The sequence below is a fragment of the Folsomia candida genome, unplaced genomic scaffold (genome assembly GCF_002217175.1).
Source record: "Folsomia candida strain VU population unplaced genomic scaffold, ASM221717v1 Fcan01_Sc001, whole genome shotgun sequence".
In the NCBI taxonomy this organism is placed as follows: Eukaryota; Metazoa; Arthropoda; class Collembola; order Entomobryomorpha; family Isotomidae; genus Folsomia; species Folsomia candida.
This window is the reverse complement of record NW_019091193.1, coordinates 631,549-655,269: the sequence shown is the minus strand read 5'-3', so window position 1 is coordinate 655,269 and position 23,721 is coordinate 631,549. Positions and strand designations below refer to the sequence as shown.

The following is a 23,721-nucleotide window of genomic DNA, read 5'->3' as shown; positions in this document are numbered from 1 at the left end:
GAATTTGAGACCATGCCTGTTCACTTTCATTCATATGAGTGATCATGTGAATGTGATAGTCAATGACTATTTGAATTCCCTTTCATATGAATCTAAATGAATGAAAGATTCCCTCATTTCAGACGAGTGAACGTGAATTTGTCACTCATTTCATTTTTCACCTTATGCTTAATACATGGGGCGCATTAACAAAGGAGGTGAAGAGTTGAAGTGAAACAATTTTGAAAGATAATGACCGAATGGGAGTGAAAATTTTAATGCAGAAATCGGGATGAGTGACTTTTGAGTGAAAATAATTGTTTTAACAGGTATGTTTCAGATTGGCAACCTTGCAGTTCGACTGTACAGGCACTCGTATTAATGCGCATTAGTAATGTCTTGATACTCAAAAATTTAAAACAACATCGCATCAAAAAATTCTAAATTCAGATGGAATGATTTATAAAAATCTTTATTAATCCCATATAAATATAATTTTTAATTTGTTCCTCTTATACAAAAAGTTAAATCAACAATATTTTCATGATTTTTATTGAATACGTTACTCATATTGGAAGTCGAATCCAGCCCTGGTAAAGCTAGAATCTGATGAAAAGAAGACTACGCCCGCGCCATCTTGGAACGTTACACTGACTGGAATTGTAGTCCCACAAAATCTGAAAATTACAAAAATAATAAATTTCCATACTCATAGCAGGTAAAACATTGATCAACTCACATCGCGACTTGGAGATAATTGCCATCAAACCAATTATAAATCTTTACGTAGTCAAATTGGCAGGAAGAACCAGTCTCAATATCCACCCTAGTAAAGCGAAGGGTCGGCTGTCCCGGGACACTTGGGGCGATAGGAAACAGGACGTTTTCCAAATTCCCATAATCTCCGCCGTTACTGGGATAGGTCACATTTCCCTTCGCCGTAGTCAAGATTGCGTGGCTAGTAATATCTGGACTCACTGAGGTACCGCTCGAATAATATTCCATCTTGAACCCAAACGTTGGCGCGTGTCCAACGATCAAGGTGATCATCACGCTTCTTGAGTGTAGAGTTACGTTCTGACCAAGCGTAGATCTAAATTAAATAATTCGATTTCTTTAATACAATATAATGCTTCGTTACTCAATACATGGATCTGTCAAGGACACCGGTTGCACTAATTGTAAGACTGCTGGGGTAAGGTGACACCAGGCGGAAAGAATTTAAATAGTCTTATTGCCTCAGATCCATGATATGTATGTACATATTAAAACCTTACAATTTTTCGGAGTTTCCAAGCCCACGAAAGGAGACTGGGGTAATGTAAATGCCGTCCGTTTGTTTAAGACCGGAAGAAATCAGGTTGAATCTTTGCTCGGCGTAAGGCGCCCGCACAATCCAGACGCATCTCATATCGGCACGGATTGATCCGCCAAGTTGAAACTCGATCGAGGCAGATGAGGCGTTTACATGACCGCCACATGTCGTCACTAAATTTAAAATGCAAGATGTGTAATGCCAGAATGTGATGCATAACTATGACGAGTTTTTTTATTACCACTAACGACAGGCTCAGGGTCCTCGGATCTTCCCTGGTTAGGCTGTGGAGCGGCTAGAATTAAGTACACAGAAAACTAATTAACTGGGGCAATGTGAGAATGGACGATATGATTTGTAGGGTATTTACCAGTAACCACAGCGAAGAGGAAGGCGAGGAGAACAATTGTGCCAGTTGAATTCATATTGAAGAATAATTATCGTGTGGTTGGAAAGGAGAGAATTTGTCTCAAATTTATACTCTGCACGACAATTGATTTTCGTGCTTAATTGATTTAGCTTGTCGTCCTGTCCAGCCCAGGGTTCATTGCGTCATTACTAATTTTTATCAATGTCACGAGGTACGAGAGTACATATGTATGCTGTGATGCAATATGTTATCGAAGTTGGGTTGATACACTGGCTAAAAGATTTAATTAACTTACAATTGTTAGTTTAGCATGAATCACGAGTTTTGGCAGATTAGTTAGTTATCCAGTTTATTCAAGTGGCAAAAACCCAGAGTACAATTAAGAGTTCACGAGTTTTGACAGATTACCAGTTATGCAATGCGAATACTGATGATGGTTACGTAATGGTTGGAGTGGAGCTTGCTCAAATTAATTAATAAATTGTCAACATCTTGGGGAATGGATAAGCACAATTTTATTAAATGAAAAATCAAAGAATCCAATGTTCTACGAACCTATGTAGGGACCCATGGCAGGATGTTTGGTATGCAGACATGTAACTAACCAATTTTCAAGTTTTAAACCACAAGGGACACCTCTGGTTAAATTTCGGCCAATATTTTAGTATTTTGGTCCAAATACATAACTATATTTATTTGAAAAACAGACATCATATAACTTTCATATTGCAAATTTCGGGATGTATGGAACAATAATTAAATGTTTTCCAGACACTTCACCCTCACCAAAAATTTTACTGCATAGTCAGATATTTGTGCGCGGAATGAAATTCTAATTTAGACGAGCAAACTTTCCGCCTTTTTGCTAAATACATTACCATGAACAAAGTATAGGGTAGTTTAACTGTAACGCTATAAGGGAAAATATTTCAATTGGAAAAGTGTTTATATCTCTATTAATTACAAGATTTGGGATCAGAGCTCGGCGGATATCGGCTGAAAACCTACAAATATCTGAATACATCTCGATATCCGGTCCAAAATCTCGCCCTCCAACCTCCAATATACCAAATACATTTGCTACATGCCTAAACACCGCCCATCGCCCTTCAATATCCAAGTATCCATATCCATGCCAAAATCTCGCCCTCCTATATCCAACCTCCAATATCCATGAAAAATTCTCTCCCTCCAAACCTCTAATATCCATGATATCCGTCGAGCTCTGGGATTGAGAGTTTTATTAAAGGGTGAAGCGAAGCGAAATCCCTTTATGGAAATGTCTGGTCTGTCTGTCCGTATCAGAGATAACTTTAGAACGGATTCTAATTTCGATATACGGTTTCCGCTAACATGCTTCAAATTTTTTAAGTGTAGATGATTTCCAAGATGGGCGTCGTAGGTCATTAGGTCCCGGCGCCAGGGGATGAAGTCAACGGTGGACGGAGTCGAATTTTTTGTCTTGTTCGTTTTAGACCTGGTTTGGGGCGGGAATTTCAAATGTAGACATAGTTTTGACGCGCCATAACCGCGTGACCGTGTCGCTTCACCCCTTCTGCAACATTTCGTTTGCAACGGCTTATTCAGTTTAATTAAAGCAAGAGGATCGTTACCCATTAAAAAAAAATCTCAAAGTTATGCTTGGTATGGTTGGACACCAATCGCTTTGGAGAGGAACTAACAAGAACTCATTTGAGGCATGTAGATGGCAGCACTAGTTGTGAGATGAAATTGTTGGTCACCAAAAGTTTGATTTCAACTAACGATTTCTCTCGTTCCTTCATAACCAAAAAACTCTCAGCGCAACACTCTCCGCCATCTACATGTCTCAAATGCGTTATTTTTAGTTCCTCTCCGTGGTGATTACCAGAATGAATGAAATGTTGGTAACTATTGTAAAAACGCGTCAAGTTTGCAGCTCTGACGTCACTGTGCTCCTATCCTACGGTGTTGGCTCACATGGTAAGGATACGAGCACAGTGACGTCAGAGCTGCAAACTTGACGCGTTTTTACAATAGATTCCATATTCTAGATATACTAGTATACTCTAATTCTGTGAATTAAAGTCAGCCTATTCACCAGCGTTCCGATGGAAAAGAGCGAAATTGGCTAGGAAAAAAACGTCACAGAATATAGATTCTACCAGAAGAATCGATCTTATGTATTCGAGTGAGGCTTATGGAAGAACGGGGAGAGCCAACCAAATAACTCGGTGTACATTTGGCCCACCTGGGGGATGGCACCTCCGCATCATCATCATCGCCACATCTCCTGGCATCAAAAAATGATGATGAAAGCACATAGGTGGCGGTGGCACCCCCATTTGTGCACCAGAACACACCATTCTGAGCTGCGTCTCCACAAATTTGATGCTCTACGAGGGTGTGTTCTGGTGCAGAAATGGGGGTGCCACCGCCACCTATGTGCTTTCATCATCATTTTTTGATGCCAGGAGGTGTGGTGATGATGATGATGCGGAGGTGCCATCCCCCAGGTGGGCCAAATGTACACCGAGTTATTTGGTTGGCTCTCCCCGTTCTTCCATAAGCCTCACTCGAATACATAAGATCGATTCTTCTGGTAGAATCTATATTCTGTGAAAAAACGTGAGACAAATGGTCTTTTAACCACCCACTCCAAATGCATAGGTGGGACATGGGGAAAATGAGAACTAATGGGAAAAACTCAGTTTTAGGGCCCAGTTTTACAGATCCGAAACAACTTCTTCAAGACTTTTTCAGAATTTAACTTGGTTTTTTATTCTCCACATATTCTCCACTGCACTCTGCGATAACACGTTTATAATATGGTTTAGTTTGAATACAGGTTTTGTAATTATAATACGTAATCAAACTAGACAATATCTAGGAAAACGATTAAAACTGTAAATACAAACGTGCTCGTATATATTACACATTAAAATGCTTGTAAAAATTATGTCCAATTCCGAGAATATTTACTATTATTTAAAGTTATTAAGGTAATACATATTAGTCTATTACGAATCCTGACTTAATGTATTAATCGCAAGTTAATAATTTTTTATTATGTCGTTCTTAAACAAATAGTTTATGCAACAATGTATTTATCATTTTACTCATATTGGAAGTCGAACCCAGTCTTTAAGATGCTACCATCTGATGTAAACAAGACGAAAAGCACGCCATCCTGGAACGTTACACTGGTTGGAATTGTATTCCCACAAAATCTGAAAATTAATAAAAATACATAAATTTCTATTCTCAAAGCAGTAAAAACCTTGACCCGCCAACCCTGAAGCTTGTCGATAATCGCCGTCAAACCATGTGTAAATCCGAATGGAGTCGTACGAACAGGTAGAATCAGATTCAAGATCCACCCTCGTAAATCGGAGGGTCGGCTGTCCGGGGACACTTGGGGCGATGGGAAACAAAGCAGTCTCATAGAAATCATAATTTCCGCCGTTTCTTGGGTAAGTCAAATTTCCCTTTGCCGTAGTCAAGATTTCGGCACCGGTAATATCTGGACTAACGGAGGCACCGCTCGCATAATATTCCATCTTGAATCCAAGCGTCGGTGCGTGTCCAACGATCAAGGTGATCATGGCACTTTTTGACTGTAGAGTTATATTCTGCCCAAGCGAATCTCTAAAACAATAATTTTATTCTCCAATGAAGAGCAATATGTATTACTCGATACTCATGGATCCGGGTTACTTTTAATCCGAAAAATCTTTAGATACTGCAGTAAAGTGATACCGGGCGGCAAAAATTTAAATGTTGTTGTAAACCCGTATATTGAAATCTTACAATTTTTCAGTGTAGTCAAGCCAAGCCTTTGATACCGCAGTAATGTAAAGACCATCTGTTTCTTTAAGACCGGATGCTATCAGGTTGAACCTTTGCGTAAAATAAGGTGTCTGCACAATCTAGACGCACCTCATATCCGCACGGATTGAACCGCCAAGTTGAAACTCGATCGAGGCCGAGGATGCGTTCACAAAGCCGCCACATGTCGTCACTAACAATAAGTGTGTACCAAATTAAAGTTATATATTTATAAGTTGATGTAAAATATGTAATACCGCACAGTGTTAAATAAGACGAATTTTTAGCCTTACCGCTAAGGACGGGTTCAGGGTCCTCGGCTCTTCCCTGGTTAGCACGCTGCGGCGACCTTATGGGCCAGATTTTAGAAATTCCCCGAATCTTTTTCTGCAAATATTTTTACATATTCCCTCATCTTGAGGGTTGGAACGGCCGTCACTGAAATTTTGCTAAGCCACACCCCCTGGGGGGCGAAGTGGCCCCCCGGTTGACCTTCGACATTAAAATGGGGCTGAGATTGTAGGTCAATGTATGTGTAGTTTACATTCCAAATTTGGAAGCATTTGGTCTACCACAACGCCGGGCGCAGTATGGCGACACTTGCAAAACCCCCCATTTCAGCCCTTTTCAACCGTTTATAACTTTGCTTGGGGGATCGATGGAGCTTAGCTGTTTGCCGGATCACATGACACACATTCTCGAGAATCATCTCCCTACTAAAACCGTAGACCCGCTTTCGCCCATTTCGAAATTATAAGCTTTTACATTTCGACATAATTCAACAATTTCGACATTACGACATTGTCGCATAAGTATGTCGACAAGACTAACACTATGCAAGATCATAATCTTATGCATATGGAGACGGTCGCAGATAGTTTTGCTCTTGTCGACATACTTATGCGACAATGTCGTAATGTCGAAATTGTTGAATTATGTCGAAATGTAAAAGCTTATAATTTCGAAATGGGCGAAAGCGGGTCTACGGTTTTAGTAGGGAGATGATTCTCGAGAATGTGTGTCATGTGATCCGGCAAACAGCTAAGCTCCATCGATCCCCCAAGCAAAGTTATAAACGGTTGAAAAGGGCTGAAATGGGGGGTTTTGCAAGTGTCGCCATACTGCGCCCGGCGTTGTGGTAGACCAAATGCTTCCAAATTTGGAATGTAAACTACACATACATTGACCTACAATCTCAGCCCCATTTTAATGTCGAAGGTCAACCGGGGGGCCACTTCGCCCCCCAGGGGGTGTGGCTTAGCAAAATTTCAGTGACGGCCGTTCCAACCCTCAAGATGAGGGAATATGTAAAAATATTTGCAGAAAAAGATTCGGGGAATTTCTAAAATCTGGCCCATAAGGTCGCCGCAGCGTGGTTAGGCTGCGGGGCAGCTAGAAATTAGTTCATGCAAAAGTAAACAACTGGGGTAACGTGAGAAGTATAGCTTTGTTAGTTCCCTACACTAAGGTACTTATTTGTACTTACCTGTGACCACAGCGAATAGAAAAGCGACGAGAATAATGGGGGCAGTTGGATTCATGTTGAAGGCAAATTATGGTTTGATTGGGAATACGACAATTGGTCTTAAATATATATTCTGCATGACGCTCGATTCAATAATTGATTTTTCTTGTAATGTCGGACAAGTTTTGTCCAAATCAGTGTTCATTCTGTCATCGTTAATTTTGATCGATGTCATGCTGTATTTCTTTGATGGGCTACCTTATCGCGGTGGAATTGGCACGTTGAGTCAGATAGCTTGATGTGAAGCACAATTTTGCAAGTGACTAATTTACATATTTATTACCACTCCAGTCCTGATCATGATAACGTAAAGGTTAGTGTGCATGTACCTTTCTCAAGTTAATTGATTGTCAGCAATTTGTTATGGAAAATGGATAAGCATATTTTTATTAAACGAAAAATCAAACGTTCTAAGGTCTGGGTGGATAGAGCAAGATATGTGATTTTTATGCTACATATATGTTGCATGGAAATCTGGGATGGTACAGATATGTATCTCAGAAAGTTGGACATGAAAACATGGCAATCACCCAGTTTCAATTTTTAATCTGCAAAAGAAGTCTGAGCTCAAAATTTCAAGCAATACTTTAGTTTCTGGTGCATAGATAGATAAGAAAATCTGTGGTATAAAAGTAGGGACGATACATAATTAAATAAGTCCTACATACGTAAAAACTTTCCCCGCACTAAATAAATTCTTTGGATGTTCTGATGTTTATGTCTTACATGAAATTGTAAATGGGCAAACCTTCCATCTTTTTAGTACCTTACCTTACAAAAAACTCTGATTCATCCAAGCCTGTGCTGGTCAAGTGGCATACAATGGAGTGTAATTATGCACGTGTACTTATTAGTATGTACATACATTCATACGTATGTACGCAGACCAAAATTAACTGATGCAATTGGTACGACTAATTTCAGGAGGAACTTTTTAATATTGTGCTCATTATCAAGACTGGAATTTCCAATTCTGATAATGATGACGTATGCAAAGGTTATAATGAATTTATCACGCTCAAGTAAATTAATTGCTGGCAGATTATTTTGGAGAGTGGATAAACATAATTTTATACAACGAATAATTTTTACTTTTCCAGCCCAGGGAATATGTATATAAATAGGCGTGAAGATAAACATTCATCTTCTTCTTGTCATATAAAAACATATGCGTTTCATGGTGAAAGTGTGTCTGCGGTCACAGGTTTTCCGTGTACGTTTGTGCATATCTAGGTATGCTTTAACCCAAATAATATCTCACATATATTTGGTAACTTGGTACATATTTACATGTACCAAATCTCACACGGTCAACAACGTGGCAATATGCCAGGTAATTTTCCTCCTTCACAAAACACTCCAATTGTGAGATGTGAACAAATATTGGCTAACTAAAACCTTTGCAAATTAGAATGTGATAAAAAATAAGTAATTATTTATTAGGAAAATCATAAGTGAGTCGGATGTTGCTTGGAGTTCGGTTAGTCCGGACCACACCAGATCCGACTTGGATTAGGTATGAATCAGGGTATCCAAAACCGGAAGAGCTTGACAAAGCGGTTTCCGATTTGTCCGACTTGGATCGAGGAGACAATGTGAAAAAATAGAGTCAACACACAATTTAAATACGGAACAAAATAAACATATCAAATTGAACAAGTGTACAATGCTGGTGAATACGTATGTCCGTACTCAAATAAATACGACCTTGATATGGAATGATGCATAAACATCTTGAATTTATTAACCACAAAGAAATATAATTTTGATATCTTCCTCTAACTAAAAAAGTTCAGCAAACAACGTGGTCATAATTTTTATTAAATGCGTTACTCATACTGGAAGTCGAATCCAGTCCTGGTCCAGCTAAGGTCTGATTTGAACAAGACGACGCCCACGCCATCCTGGAGCGTTACACTGGTTGGAATTGTATTCCCACAAAATCTGCAAATTAAAAGAATAATACAGTTCCATATGCAAACAGTCAAACCATCCGAAAATTACAAAAATAATAATTTTCCATACTCAAAGCAGGTAAAAAAATGATCCACTCACATCGCGACTTGGAGATAATTGCCATCAAACCAATTGTAAATCTTGATCGAGTCGTAAGCGCAGGTAGGCTCAGATTCAAGATCCACCCTCGTGAAGCGGAGGGTAGGTTGTCCGGGGACACTTGCGGCGATGGGAAACAAGGCAATCTCGTAATTCCCATAGTTTCCACCGTTACTGGGATAGGTCACATTTCCCTTCGCCGTAGTCAAGATTGTGTAACTGGTGACATATGGAGCCACGGATGAACCTCCGCTCGAGTAAAATTCCATTTTGAATCCAAGCGTTGGCGCGTGTCCAACGATCAAGGTGATCATAGCGCTTCTTGAGGTTACAGTTACGTTTTGACCAATTGTAGATCTAAAATAAGTAAACGATGAAAAATATTTAGTTACTCAATAGTAATATTATGGCACTGTCAAGGACTCCTTTTCGTCTAAGGTCACTATAGGGTAAGGTGGCAGGAATTTAAATATCTTAGGTAACCCAGAAATCCTCTTGGTCTAACCATAAGGTAACTAGGATAAGGTGTCGCCGGGTGTCAAGAATTTAAATATTTTTGGTAACCGAGATCCATGACACGTGCACATGCGTATTAAAACCTTACAATTTTTCGGAGCTACTCAGCCCAACAATCGATACCGCAGTAATGTAAAGACCATCCGTTTCCTTCAGACCGGAAGCAATCAGGTTGAACCTCTTCGTAAAATAAGGTGTCTGCACAATCCAAACGCACCTCATATCGGCACGGATTGACCCGCCAAGTTGAAACTCGATCGAGGCCGAGTATGCGTTCACAATCCCGCCACATGTCGTCACAAAAATATATGAGTACAAAATGAAAGTTATAAATATAAGTTCCTATAAAATATGTAATTCCGGAAAGGTACATATACTCTCCATCCAGGTAGGTTGGACCTTTTACAGATATTGAGAATTCGGTGATACTACACCACTGTCAGTTCCTGAAGAATCTTACTTATGCTGAATGTAATGTGAGATTGACTGACAGTGGCGTAGTTTCTCAGAATTTTCAATTTTTGTAAAATTTCAAGCCTGCGTCTAAAGAATATTTATATATATTTTATAGTCTTACCGCTAATCACGGGTTCAGGGTCATCTGGTCTTCCCTGGTTAGGCTGTGGAGCGGCTAAAAATATGAAAATATAAAATTAAATATCTTGGGTAAGATGAGACGTATAATTCTGTAGGATATTTATTTGTATACATTAGTATTTACCTGTTACCGCAGCGAAGAAGAAGGCGACGAGAATAATTAGGCTAGTTGGATTCATGTTGAGGAATAATGATCGTGTGATTGGAAAGACGAGAATTGGTCTCAATTTTATACTGTGCATGACATTTGATATTGCAATTGATTTATTTACCTAGCTTGTCGTCCTGTTGCAGACCAAGGTTCATTCCGTCATAATTAATTTCCATCGGTATCACGAGTTATGGGGTTTACTAATTTGATGGAACATCTAATTGGTGGGATTACCCCAAATTTGTGCACATTCATAATGTGTGCCATCCGGATCCTGATAATAATTAGGGAAAGGTTGGAGTGTGTGGACCTTGCTCAAATTAATTAGCGTCAACAGATTAGTTTGGGAAGTGGGTAAATACACACATCTGTATACAACGAAAAACAAGGGTCAAAGGTTCCGTGTTTTTAATACCATACTGTAGAAAAAACTGTATACATGTGTATGTTTGTTAAAAAAGGATAAAACCTTTATGCGCAGTCTATCATCAAACCGCTCACGCCATCGCTGGTTAAGTCACACGCCATGGAGTACACAATATGTACGCATATGCACGAGAATTTATTTATTAGTCCGTACATAAATATGTGCCTACATTCGTTCAGCAAAATTAATAATGCCATTGGTACGGGTAATTTGACCAGAAAATTGAATTATTTTCGTTCTTCATCCTGTTTTTTTAGGTAAAAACTGCATTCTTAAAATACATACACTCTAAATTAAAATAGAAAAAATTGCCCAAAATGTGTCCGACATTAGGTAAATTTTACAAAACGGTTGAATAAACTTTCCCTAATTGTGTCATCCCATTTTTTAACAAACCTTGAGTAAATTTTAACTATTTTTGCATAGAAAGTATAAATTATTTATAGCGTCAGATCATTAGTGTTTATGTAATTTAATAATTTTGATGACAAATTACGGACCAAAAATAAACACCTGCCTGATCTTACCAGATTTCGGTCTACAATTACATATGTATATATACACTCTTAGAAACCTGGTATTAAATCATTACTTATTAATAAACTACAGTTGACAGTATAGGCTATGCATGGTGGAATTATCTGTGTACTTCACTTCATTTGCATAAATCTTATTATGCCATTTTAGGCAATACGGGCTTTCCGTGTAGAATAAACGCTCTAAGGAATGTCTCTAGCGAATGCGTCAAAAGATGCAAATAAGGTGACTTGCACAAATAATTGACTATATATTTAGGTATGTATTAGTATGAATGTTGCTACAATTTAGTTAAGTAAATTGATTTAATCCCAAAATCATTTAAACGAATTACTTAGTTGTATCAAAATTATATAAAAAAATATGTATTTATTAAATTCACAAATTCTGTACCATTGGGGCAAAATTATATCGACATTATTATTATGGGACAAGGTCCTTGTAACTTGCAACGGTTTTCCTAACCTTATTCATATCCCATCTGTTTTACATAAGTAATCTTAAGTGGAAAATCGGAGTCTTCACTAAGCGAGAAAGTAGTGGATCAGAATGAAATAACCGTTACCTTGCCAGTTTCAGAATCACATATATATACACTCTTAGAAATCCAGTATTAAATTAATACCAAGCCGTATTCATGTATAACCCCACCAAAATGGAATTGATAAATAATGCGTTGTTGTAATACCTTGGTATTAAAGTTTTTCCATACATGTGCAGCAAATTTTCACGGATCCTTTTAATTGTAATAACAGGCAGTAGTAACTATCTAGCTTTAATACCTAAAAACTAATACCGGCTCGACTATACCATATTTTCAACAGTGTATCTAAAACCTCTGAAAGGATTAACTGTCTACACTCTTAAAAATAATATTACCCTATTGAAAAGTAAATGAAATCTGTCCGTGTAAAGTTACCGTTACTCTGCATTTACAGAGTCTGTAGTATAATTTACTTAATATAGAGTTCAGAGTGCGTTTACATTTATGACAATTTGAATTTGTGAGATTGATATACATATATTTGCCATATTTGTCAGCACGTCAGGAATTTATGGCCTTCAAAATGCTAATATTCCATTTCATTGCGGGTTTACATAAAGGACGATACATATGGGACAAGAATTGACTTATTGTACCAAAAATAACTCGATGGGGAACAGCGAGACGAAATGATTAAACCATCATTAAATTAGCTCATCATTAAACCTACGTACAGAAAATCTTTAACTTGATTTGCTCTGGTCTACTAGAAAGCGTTTACAAACACCTACATACGTGCATACATGCATAAATGTTAGATATATTCAGTCCCACAAATTGTCACGTCGGGGTACAACGACTCAAATAAATACAAATCTGAAAGTTGAATGAAACATTGTATCAAACAATTGAGCGCACGTTGACGTATTTTTAATTACGATATGATGCCGTGTACCTAGAGCTTCTATACTCCGCACGAATTTGCATAAACGCATAGCCGATTAAATCCGCCTTGGCGATTTTTAAGATCACCGACAGGTCAAAGGTCAGAATTTTGTTTAGCACTTCAAAATGAGACCCCGCAAAAAAAGTCCATGGTTAATTTTTTTGACTTTTTAGTATTTTTTTATTGGAAACTGCAAGGTCTTACGAAGAAAATGATATATCGTACGACGGTGTACAATTTTCTTGACGCCCAGAGGAATTTTTCGCCAAAAAACTTTTCGAGGCCTAAAATCGCGACCACATTTAATTTCGCCGCGGTCGTGATTTCAGGCCTCAAAAACTTTTTTGGCGAAAAATTCCTGTGGGCCTGAGAAAAATCGTACACCGTATCGTCGTACGATAGCTCATTTTCTTCGTAAGACATTGCAGTTTCCAATAAAAAATACTAAAAAGTCCAAAAAACATTAACCATGGATTTTTTGTTTTTGGGGTCTCATTTTGAAGTGCTAAAAAAATTCTGACCTTTGACCTGTCGGTGACCTTAAAATTCGACGAAGCGGAATTAATCGGCTATGACTTTATACAAATTCTTGCAGAGTATTGAAGCTCTAAGTACACGGCATCATATCGTAATTAAAAAAAATGTAAATAGAAATCTTGAATTTATTAACCACATCGAAATATAATTTTTGATACATACATACATACGTATGTCGCTCGGACTAAAAAAGTCCAGCCAACAATGAGTTTATCAATTTTATTCAATGCATTACTCATATTGAAAGTCGAATCCAGTCCCGGTGACGCTAGAATCTGACGAAAACAAAACGAGACCTACGCCATCCTGGAATGTTACACTGGTTGGAATTGTAGTCCCACAAAATCTGCAAATTAAACAAAACAAAAACAATAAATTTATATACTCAAACCTGGTAAAATATTGCTCCACCCACATCGCCACTTGGAGATAATCGCCATCAAACCAATTGTAAATCCTAACGGAGTCAAATAAGCAGGCGCCACTAGATTCGACATCTACCCTTGTAAAGCTCAGGGTGGGCTGTCCTGGGACACTTGGGGCGATGGCAAACAAGGCGTTCTCGTAATTTCCATAATTTCCACCGTTACTGGGATGGGTCAAATTTCCCTTCGTTGTGGTTAAGATTGCGTGACTGGTAACATCTGGACTGATGGAGGAACCGCTAGAATAAAATTCCATCTTGAATCCAAGCGTTGGCGCGTGTCCAGCGATCAAGGTGATAATCGCGCTTCTTGAGGTTAGGGTCACGTTTTGACCAATTGAAGATCTAAATGTAATTAACTATCTGATGAAAAAATACTACTTACAATGCGATGACCTCAGCGGTCTCGTTACTATTTGACGAAACCAAGATAATTAATTATGTAACCTTAGATAAATAGATAATTAAACACGTGTTTCAAGATTTTTCATAATGCTCAGTTTGAACGAAATCATGATGGAATCCGTACGCGAGAATTTGTATTTTTCTCCCTCGTGAGAAAACTGTCACGGTAAAAATGGAAACTCTCACTTACATATATGTTCCACTATCCACTATACATAACTTTGTTTAAACTGACCATTATGAAAAATCCTGAAACACGTGTTTAATTATTTATCTAAGGTTACATAATTATCGTGGTTTGGTCAAAATCGGGCCGAGACTGCTGACGTAATCGCAAGGTTAGTTAAACAGTGTCATGGATCTATCGTGGCTTTCTATTTGCACCCATGGGTTAAGTGACATTCGGCAGCAAATTCAACATCCCCAACCCCCTAGATCCATCACACTTGGGCGCATATAAAATCTTACAATTTGTCAGTGTATCCAAGCCAAGCCTTTGATACCGCAGTAATGTAAAGACCGTCTGTTTCCTTCAGACCGGAAGCAATCAGGTTGAACCTCTGCGTAAAATAAGGTGTCTGCACAATCCAAACACACCTCATGTCGGCACGGATTGACCCGCCAAGTTGAAACTGGATCGTGGCAGATGATGCGTCCACATGGCCACCACATGTCGTCACTAACAATAAGTTAAAATATAAAATATATCGTAAAAAAGAGTAATTCATGTCTTACAAGTAACGACGGGTTCAGTGTCCTCTGCCGTTCCCTGGTTGGGCTGTGGGGCGGCTAGAAATAAATGCATACAAAATTAAATAATTAGGGTAACGTGAGAATCGAGAATATAATTTAGTAGGGTATTCATTTATATACCTGTGGCCACAGCGAAAAGCAAAGCGATGACAAAAACTGTAGCAGTTGGATTCATTTTGGGGACAAATTATGGTCTGATTAGAAAGAACAGAAGTGGTCTCAAATTTATACGGGAATGACAATCGATGTCGTAATTGATGTTCCTTGTTCATTGCGTCATCATTAAATTGTCAAATGTCACGGGAGTGTTGATTAAAATTTGATGGGACACCTTATCGTAGTGAGATTGCAAAGTTGGATAAGCATAATTTGATAAAACGAAAAACCAAAAGATCTAAGGTTCGGTTATACATAATGTTTTAGTTATCATGGCAGAATGTCTGGTATCTGGACATGACAGCAAGCATCCATTTTCAAGTTTTAGTCAACTAGAGAAATCTCAGGTAAAAATTTCAACCAATATTTGGTCTTAGCTAGATAAATAGATAAGTAGTACTTATTAAGTACATACATAGATTTGTTTTAAGAACAAGCATATCTTTAATATCCGAGGCACAGTAAATAGTAAAAAAAACATTTTTATTGATCATGGTGTAAGGTTTATTCGCAGAGTATATGTGAGTTGTTCAGAAACAAATGAAAATTATACAGGAAAATGTATCACAACAAGTATCGCAAAGACTGACTACCCAGGAGTCGTATGTACAAAATGGTCCCTAAAGTTAAGAAATCACATAAAATTCGCAGAAAAAGTCCGTATAGGAATGGGTGAACAACGAACGCACGACAGTAAATAATTAAGTATTTTGTAGAAACTTTCTCCTTATCAAATACAATTTGTTATTGGATCGGAATCTTGTGTCGTAGAAAATTCTGGATGAGCAAACGTTCCCTCTTTTCACCACCCCACCTTAGAAAAAAGCTGTATCAAGTAGGTGCAATACATAACATTGGATTTATGCAAGTACTTATAGAGAGGTGATTCTGTTAAAAAATAATAACCCTCTCATGCCGAGCTTATCCACGTCACCGATGGTCAAGCAGCAGACAACAGAGTATGTATGTACATTCCCATGTATTTTAAAATATCTATTTGCAGCGAAATAAAATGATGCAATTGGTACGAGTAATTTCACCACGAACTTTAATTATTTTAATTCCTATTTTTTTGTCAAACTACACTCTTAAAAATAATGTTACCGTTTGGAAACCAATGCACTCTCAATTCTAAATTACTTATAGGTACTCAACCTCGACTAAACTTTACTCTTATCAAGTTCGCTCGCTCAAGATTTGTAATAGTTCACTTAATGTAGAATTACTGCATTTACTTTTCAAAAGTGTAACATAATTTTTAAGAGTGTAAATCTGCGTTTGCGTTTACTTACTTTTGCACTGTATCTACCAAATCTAGTACATTCAACAATATGCCAAGGCGCTATCAATTTTTCTTTGAAATCCTACAATCGGGTGACGTGAAAAAAGATGGTGGATCAATTACGTAAAGGCATCGAACATTTGAATTTCATAAAAACTAAGTAATTATTATGCAGCAAAAACCAAAAGTAAGTCGGGTCTTGCTTAGACTATGTATTTATAAATCGGACCACGCCCGACCCGGCTGGCTTTGGGTGGCTTTGGAATGCACATATGAAAAACTAATCAGAATGATAAAAATAGGAAAAGCTGTATCGAGATTTGTCGCACCAATTGCATCATTTAATTATGCAGGACATTTACATGGTGTGCTACTTGACTAGCCGTGACCTGGGCTGAGTATAAACTCTGAAGGAAAAGTGCATCATTTTTAACAGGGCCATTGCATTACCAATATATCCAACCTTATGTATTGCACCCACTTGATATTGTTTTTCTAAAGTTTGTATGTAACAAGCAGCGATTAATTAACTTGAGCAAGGACCACTTGAACCTTTACGTCATCATTGTCTTGTCAGGGTTGGAATGGTATAATTACGCACATCCAAAAGTTGTGCACCGTATCAACCTCGAATTTACTACATAACGCTGTTACCTAACATATCAATCCCACGCCGATAAGACATTGCATCAAAGCTTAACACACCCATAAGTCGTGACATCGATAACTATTAATGATGATGCAATGAACCATGTTTGGACACGACCCGACAAGCGAGATCAATTACGACATCGATTGTCCGGACACAGTATAAATTTGAGACCAATTCTCTTCTTTTCAAGCACACCCTAATTCGTCTTCAACATGAATACAACTGCCATCATTGCTCTAGTCGCCTTCCTCTTCGCTGTGGCTACAGGTATGCACAAAATACCCTAAAAATTATATTTCCGAATCTCACTTTACCCCGGTTATTTAATTCTATATAAACGTATTTATAGCCGCCCCACAGCCTTACCAGGGAAGACCAGAGGACCCTGAACCCGTCGTCAGTGGTAAGGCTACACAATTTGTCATAATATGTGTCACCTTATGGTACTCGAATTTATTTAGTGACGACATGTGGCGGCCATGTGGACGCGTCATCCGCCTCGATCCAGTTTCAACTTGGCGGGTCAATCCGTGCCGATATGAGGTGCGTCTGGATTGTGCGGGCACCTTACACCGTCCAAAGATTCAGTCTGATTTCTTCCGGTCTTAAGGAGACAGACGGTCTTTACATTACCGCAATATCGAGTTCTGGGCTGCGAAACTCAGAAAAATTGTAAGATTTTAATATGGATGGGTACATGTCCCGAATTATTAAAGATATTTAATTCTTTGACCCCCAATGTTAGTTTACCCCAGTTACCTAGACAGTTTTTGTAGTAACATAAACCCAAATACATGACACTACAATCAAGCTACCAAATATTATTCTTCATTAAAAAGTTCTACTATATTTTTAGGTCTACGCTTGGTCAGAACGTAACCGTACCGTCAAAAAGCGTGATGATCACCTTGATCGTTGGACACGCGCCAACGGTTGGATTCAAAATGGAATTTTACTCGAGCGGTGGCTCCTCCGTGGCTCCAGACGTTACCAGCTACACAATTTTGACTACGGCGAAAGGAAATATGACCTATCCCAGGAACGGTGGTAATTATGGAAGTAACGAGATTGCCCTGTTTCCCATTGCCCCAAGTGTCCCCGGACAGCCGACCCTACGCTTCACGAGGGTAGATCTTGAAACTGGTACTTCCTGCCAATTTGACTCCATTAGGATTTATAATTGGTTTGATGGCGATTATCGTCAAGTAGCAATGTGAGTGGATCAATGTTTGACCTGTTCGGAGTACCAAAATTTATTTATTGTTTCAATTTGCAGATTTTGTGCGTATACAATTCCAGTCAGTGTTACGTTCCAGGATGGCGCGGGCGTTGTCTTGTTTTCGTCAGACTCTAGCGTGACCAGGACTGGATTCGACTTTCAATATGAGTAACCAGCTAACTAAATGTGGTTAACGTATTATTGTCTAAACTATGTATGTATTTGTATGCATGTCAAAAATTATGTTTATCTGTAGTTAATAAATTAAAGATTTTTCTATGTATATCCAATGGCAAAATCATATTTATTTATATAACAATGGAGTACAGTCCCATGTCGATCCCCTTCCAAATAATCTCTCAATACATTATCCATTGATAGATATTTTTATTTTACCACAAATTGAAGTTTTCCATGCACTCTTAGAGGACTGGTATTAAATCATTACCGACCGGAGTACATACATATGCATATGACTCTACTGGCACTGGTATTAAGTGGAATTATCATTCAGTAATGTTGTGGTAATGAAAAATTTACCACTCAGGAAAAATTTACTACCAATCCAGTTGGAAATTATTACCAAATCAATACCATTACGGAGTATCTATGTATGTGACTCACAGATTTTTAACAGTATAGAACATGTAATGCAAGATCAGTTTTTGCGAAATATTTGGCGAGAATTGCACCAAAGCGTGTCATTTTGCAATGATTTTAACACACATACTTGACCAGCAGTGACGTGCATATATAGATTAAGAGTTGACAATATTTTATGTTATTCTAATCCTCATAAATCACATAGTGGCGAAACTGACGAACTCGGTGGGGTATAAAGTTCACAAGTTTCGGTGGGAATTTTGAATTTTTTGCAAAAAACTGCAAATATCATCTGGCATTGTTTATGTTTTTAGTGGTTTCCAGTGGGACGAGTATGTGTGGTGGTGGCTTCCCACCACGCATACTCAAATTACGCATATGACAAATTGAGACGAATCAGGAAAAAATGCAATTTTTTGGGCTTCTCAATCTTATACCAAGATTAAATGTGCACTCAAAAATGTGAAATTTGTTGAATTATAACTATTGATAGTTGGGCAACAAGGGAGCAGGCCCTTTAAGGAATTGATATGCTACTTTTATTTATATTAAATGACGAACTCGAGAGGAAACAAAATTTTGATGGAAATTGATATTCGGCATTTAATATAAATAAAAGTAGCATATCAATTCCTTAAAGGGCCTGCTCCCTTGTTGCCCAACTATCAATAGTTATAATTCAACAAATTTCACATTTTTGAGTGCACATTTAATCTCGGTATAAGATTGAGAAGCTCAAAAATCTGTGCAAAAAATTATGCATGTTGTAAACATACGGATAAATATTGAGCGAGAGACTGTATTGGCTGATAGAGCGGCCAGAGCAAACTATCACGCCTCGTTAACTATGCATCCATAGAACCCGCTATGAACGTTACAAAATTCTTTAACAGAAGGACTCCATGATAAACACAACGTTGGGTATGTAAATATGTCTGTACTACATCGACTTGACAAAATTTTTTCTAAGGTAAGGTATGAAGTAAAAAAAATACCAAACGTTTCCCATCTAAAATTTCGTGCACGCAAATTACCAGACAATGCAATAAATTTTTTTAGCGAAAGAAAACTTTCCATGAAACTCTTAATTATTGTGCGTCAAACATTTGTAAAATGCCTTCTCTCTTTAAAACTTTAAAATAGCCGTTTATTGTCATTCCGACCTACATACCAAACTTGCTGGCAAAGTTCACATAAAAATAACCTGCATTATTCATCGCACTTTAGATTGTATGATTTTTCGTTTTACAAAATCTACCGATCCACCTTCCAAACCCGTCTGATGACAATGAATTTATTTGTCCAATCCAACGTCATCCTTATCACGATTGGAGTTGCCTAATTACTCACATGCAACAAAAGGTAAGCTTACAACCATACTAAATTAATTAAATTTGTTACACTCGTACCTTGTGCTATCGATAACACTTCATGCTGACGCAATGAAGACTGTCTGGACAGGAGGATAAGCAAAATCACATTTGATATCGTTTGTCACGCAGAGTATAAATTTGACACCAAGTATCTTCTTTCCAAGCATACCATAATTCGGCTTCAACATGAATTCAACGCTCGCCATTGTTCTGGTCACCTTCCTCTTTGCTGCGGTCACAGGTACGGAAATAAATTTCATGAAAGATTGTATTTCCGATTCTAACTTTACCCAAGTTATTTAGTTTTATATGTGTGTATGTACATATGTCCAGCCGCCCCGCAGCCTTACCAGGGAAGACCAGAGGACCCTGAACCATCCATTACTGGTAAGATAAAAAAATCCGCACATGTATCACATCATCTTGTGGTACGTAATATTTAAAATAGGGCTCTCGCCATGGGAAGCTGATCACTTGGTAGTTTCGAACAAGAGCGGTCGAAAAATAGGTTTTAAAATCTGAAATTGTTGTGGATACGCCAAATATATCTAGCCACATGCCACAAAAGTTTCATAAGTTTTCATTGGAAAACAAATTTCGTACACCACTTCAAAGCGAAGAACTCGCGAAATGAGTTTTTCGTAAGTGCCAAAATTTGAGATACAGAGACTCGAAGAAGACTTGGCTACATTTCATCAGAGAAGGGTGTGGCCGTACAAAAATTAACACATACATACAAAAGTATGGAGAATCCGAAAATGTCAACTTCAAATAACCACCATTTGAAAAAACCGTCATATTGACCCCTCAAAAGTTAAAAACGATTCAATCATTTTTTGAAAATTATCCATCCACGTCGGTGCCTGATGCGGCCATGAAGTCAAAGATTAATACAAACAACTTGTATAATATTAATGCCTATAAAATGGGGGTCAAGGCGTATGCAACGAAATCTCCAGGAAAACATACGGGAGCTGAAGAAAAAATCGTAATCGCACGATCTCCGAAGCTTTACAACAAAATCTCACCAAAAAAGTTAGTCACCGACGACGAGTCCTACGTCCTTAAAAATGTGACAGAAACTCCGGGAATGGAATTTTTTCATGGCAAATATATGTCTCAAATGAAAACCAAAGACAAATTAAAATTTTGTTAAAAATTTCTCACGAATTTTCCGATCTGGCTGGCATCAAAATGCATGGTGATGAAATGGGAGTTTGATTTTGAAAAATGAAAACCCTCCAAGTTTCCGTTATCTTCGCCCTATCGAAACATTTTGGACTCTACGCACGAAGTAATACTCCCAGCTTTGGGAAACAGTCCTTGATTCAAGAACATTTTGGTTCTGGTAGCAGAAAATTAACAATGAAGTTGCGAAGTCTTCCGAAAAATCAGTAATGACGGACATTATGAAAAATGTTAAATATGAGATGGATAATATACTTAAGTCTTATTTGTTCGCGGATCTGGGTAGTCAGATGTATTTATAATATTCTACACAAATTTGAGATTTCTGGAATCGTTTTTTGACTATTTGTGTCCCAAAGTGCTAGTGATCAACTTCCCATGGCGAGATCCCTACGTAGTTATAAAATATATTTTATACATATTTTAAACTTATTGTTAGTGACGACATGCGGTGGTTATTTGGACGCATCATCTGCCTCGATCGAGTTTCAACTTGGCGGGTCAATCCGTGCCGATATGAGATGCGTCTGGATTGTGCAGGCACCTTACTCCATGCAAAGGTTCAACCTGGTGTCGTCCGGTTTGAAGGAAACGGATGAACTTTACATTACCACGGTATCCGCTGCTGGGCTTGGAAACTCAGAAAAATTGTAAGACGCTAATTTATGTGCAAATATATCATGGATCTGGGTTACTAAGGATGTTCAAACTCTTGCCATCTTACTTTAAGTGTTACGACACAGTAATTTCTACACCTCGTTGATTTGTAGGGTAAATGGAATCCAAATCCATGATAAAAACCATCGTCGAATAACTAAATACTGTTTTTCATCAAGAAATGTTGTTACTATTTAGAGATACGCTTGGTCAGAACATAACTTTACAGGGAAGAACCGCTATGATCACTTTGGTCGTTGGACACTCCCCAACGCTAGGATTTAGGATGGAATATTATGCGAGCGGTTCCACCGAAGTTCAGATTATAAAAAGTCACACAATCTTGACTACAGCGAAAGGAAATTTGAGCTATCCCTTTGACGGCGGAAATTATTTGAATAACGAGAGGGCCTTGTTTCCTATTGCCCCAAGTGTCCCGGGACACCCGACCCTCCGTTTCACGAGGGTAGATCTTGAACTTGGTTCTTCCTGCCAATTTGACTCGATAAGGATTTACAATTGGTTTGATTGGCGTTATCTCCAAGTGGCGATGTATGGGAATTAATATTTTATCTGCTTGGGATATGGATATTTATTTTTCGTACATTTGCAGATTTTGTGAGAATACAATTCCAACCAGTGTAACGTTCCAAGATGGCGCGGGTGTCGTCTTCTTTTCATCAGATTCTAGCGTCGCTAAAACTGGGTTCGACTTTCAGTATGAGTAACGTACCAAATACAAATTATAAGCACGTTGTACACGAGGGACAGATACAAAATAGTATATCTTCTTAGTTCATAAATTAAAAATAAGGAGTAAGGATGGGGATGAGACTCACTGTAAACTGTAGAATCCGGATTTAAGGGACAATGGTCAATGTTTCGAACCTTCGTTCTTCTTCAGGACCGGGGGAGAATTTGTGGTGACTGCTCACGGGAAGAACTAATGTGAGTGTGAAGGAATGGGAATAGGAAGGATGGAAAGGAAGACTGCCAGACCACGTGGGCGTTGCAGTCTTCCTTTCCATCAGTGTAGAAAACCAAGCTGGCTCAAACTTTTCCTTGCTAAATACCTTCAATGTATTAGACTTTCGCGCCGATTAAAATTCTAGATTCCCATAGGGACTTAATTTATTTTTTACGGTATTGGGCTAGAATTCAAAATTTAAGCATTTTTGACCTTCCTGTGCATGACAAAACAAGTTTTTTCGACATCTGACCTGTTTTTCGCCATTCTAAGGCCAAAAATGCTTATATGATGAATTTCAACCCAATGGCCCAACTCCAAGTGGGGCGGCCTTAGCATGGCGAAAAACAGGTCAGATGTCGAAAAAACTTGTTTTGTCATGCATAGGAAGGTCAAAAATGCTTAAATTTTGAATTCTAACCGTAAAAAATACCGTAAAAAATAAATTAAGTCCCTATGGGTATCTAGAATTTTAACCGGCGCGAAAGTCTAATACATTGAAGGTATTTAGCAAGGAAAAGTTTGAGCCAGCTTGGTTTTCTACACTGCTTTTCATCCTTCCTATTCCCATTTGGGTGTGGTCCTTGGAGGTTTTCAAAAAATTCTTCTTCGACTGTTCTTTGTCGATTCGGTCCCCATGAACCTTTTTATAGTCCGTTAGGCTAAATTAAAGTACACCTTTGACTTTTTCAACACATGTCAAACTCACTATTTTTGTTGGATTTTTTTTTGTGAAAAACTATCGCCGCCCACTTCTCTTCAATCTCCTATATATTTATTCAGATGTTCAAAAATT

At 38.1% G+C, this 23,721-nt stretch overlaps 5 protein-coding genes and 1 non-coding gene across 7 annotated transcripts; 2 read left to right on the top strand and 4 right to left on the bottom strand.

Annotated features, from left to right (window-relative positions):
• Nucleotides 1–440: 440 nt before the first annotated feature.
• Nucleotides 441–1,745, bottom strand: LOC110850315 (embryonic protein UVS.2). The gene is made up of 5 exons (XM_022097752.2): nt 1,665–1,745; nt 1,536–1,589; nt 1,257–1,467; nt 719–1,072; nt 441–656 (listed from the first exon to the last, which is right to left on the bottom strand). Exons 1-5 carry the CDS (start codon nt 1,717–1,719, stop codon nt 542–544), a joined length of 789 nt encoding a protein of 262 aa, XP_021953444.1. The 5' UTR covers nt 1,720–1,745; the 3' UTR covers nt 441–541.
• Nucleotides 1,746–4,433: 2,688 nt separating this feature from the next.
• Nucleotides 4,434–5,853, bottom strand: LOC110842045. Of its 2 annotated transcripts, XR_004834969.1 has the most exons (5): nt 5,765–5,853; nt 5,583–5,664; nt 5,454–5,508; nt 4,938–5,291; nt 4,434–4,873 (listed from the first exon to the last, which is right to left on the bottom strand). It is a non-coding gene; the product is annotated as an uncharacterized LOC110842045 (transcript). The 2 variants fall into 2 exon arrangements; XR_004834968.1 differs by having other exon boundaries at nt 5,454–5,664.
• Nucleotides 5,854–8,717: 2,864 nt separating this feature from the next.
• On the bottom strand, nt 8,718–10,188 carry LOC118435703 (bone morphogenetic protein 1-like). Its single transcript, XM_035852090.1, has 3 exons — nt 9,656–10,188; nt 9,052–9,408; nt 8,718–8,940 (listed from the first exon to the last, which is right to left on the bottom strand). The coding sequence occupies exons 1-3, from the start codon at nt 9,787–9,789 to the stop codon at nt 8,826–8,828; spliced, it is 606 nt and encodes a 201-aa protein (XP_035707983.1). The 5' UTR covers nt 9,790–10,188; the 3' UTR covers nt 8,718–8,825.
• Nucleotides 10,189–13,353: 3,165 nt separating this feature from the next.
• LOC110850294 (cubilin) lies at nt 13,354–15,012 on the bottom strand. The gene is made up of 5 exons (XM_022097733.2): nt 14,949–15,012; nt 14,811–14,864; nt 14,544–14,754; nt 13,662–14,015; nt 13,354–13,592 (listed from the first exon to the last, which is right to left on the bottom strand). The coding sequence occupies exons 1-5, from the start codon at nt 15,001–15,003 to the stop codon at nt 13,478–13,480; spliced, it is 789 nt and encodes a 262-aa protein (XP_021953425.1). The 5' UTR covers nt 15,004–15,012; the 3' UTR covers nt 13,354–13,477.
• A 2,043-nt stretch (nt 15,013–17,055) lies between these two features.
• On the top strand, nt 17,056–18,422 carry LOC110850280 (cubilin). Its single transcript, XM_022097727.2, has 5 exons — nt 17,056–17,185; nt 17,268–17,321; nt 17,380–17,590; nt 17,775–18,131; nt 18,195–18,422. The coding sequence occupies exons 1-5, from the start codon at nt 17,131–17,133 to the stop codon at nt 18,307–18,309; spliced, it is 792 nt and encodes a 263-aa protein (XP_021953419.1). The 5' UTR covers nt 17,056–17,130; the 3' UTR covers nt 18,310–18,422.
• Nucleotides 18,423–20,196: 1,774 nt separating this feature from the next.
• LOC118435685 lies at nt 20,197–23,042 on the top strand. Its single transcript, XM_035852074.1, has 5 exons — nt 20,197–20,354; nt 20,447–20,500; nt 21,741–21,951; nt 22,157–22,510; nt 22,572–23,042. Exons 1-5 carry the CDS (start codon nt 20,300–20,302, stop codon nt 22,684–22,686), a joined length of 789 nt encoding a protein of 262 aa, XP_035707967.1. The 5' UTR covers nt 20,197–20,299; the 3' UTR covers nt 22,687–23,042.
• Nucleotides 23,043–23,721: the final 679 nt, after the last annotated feature.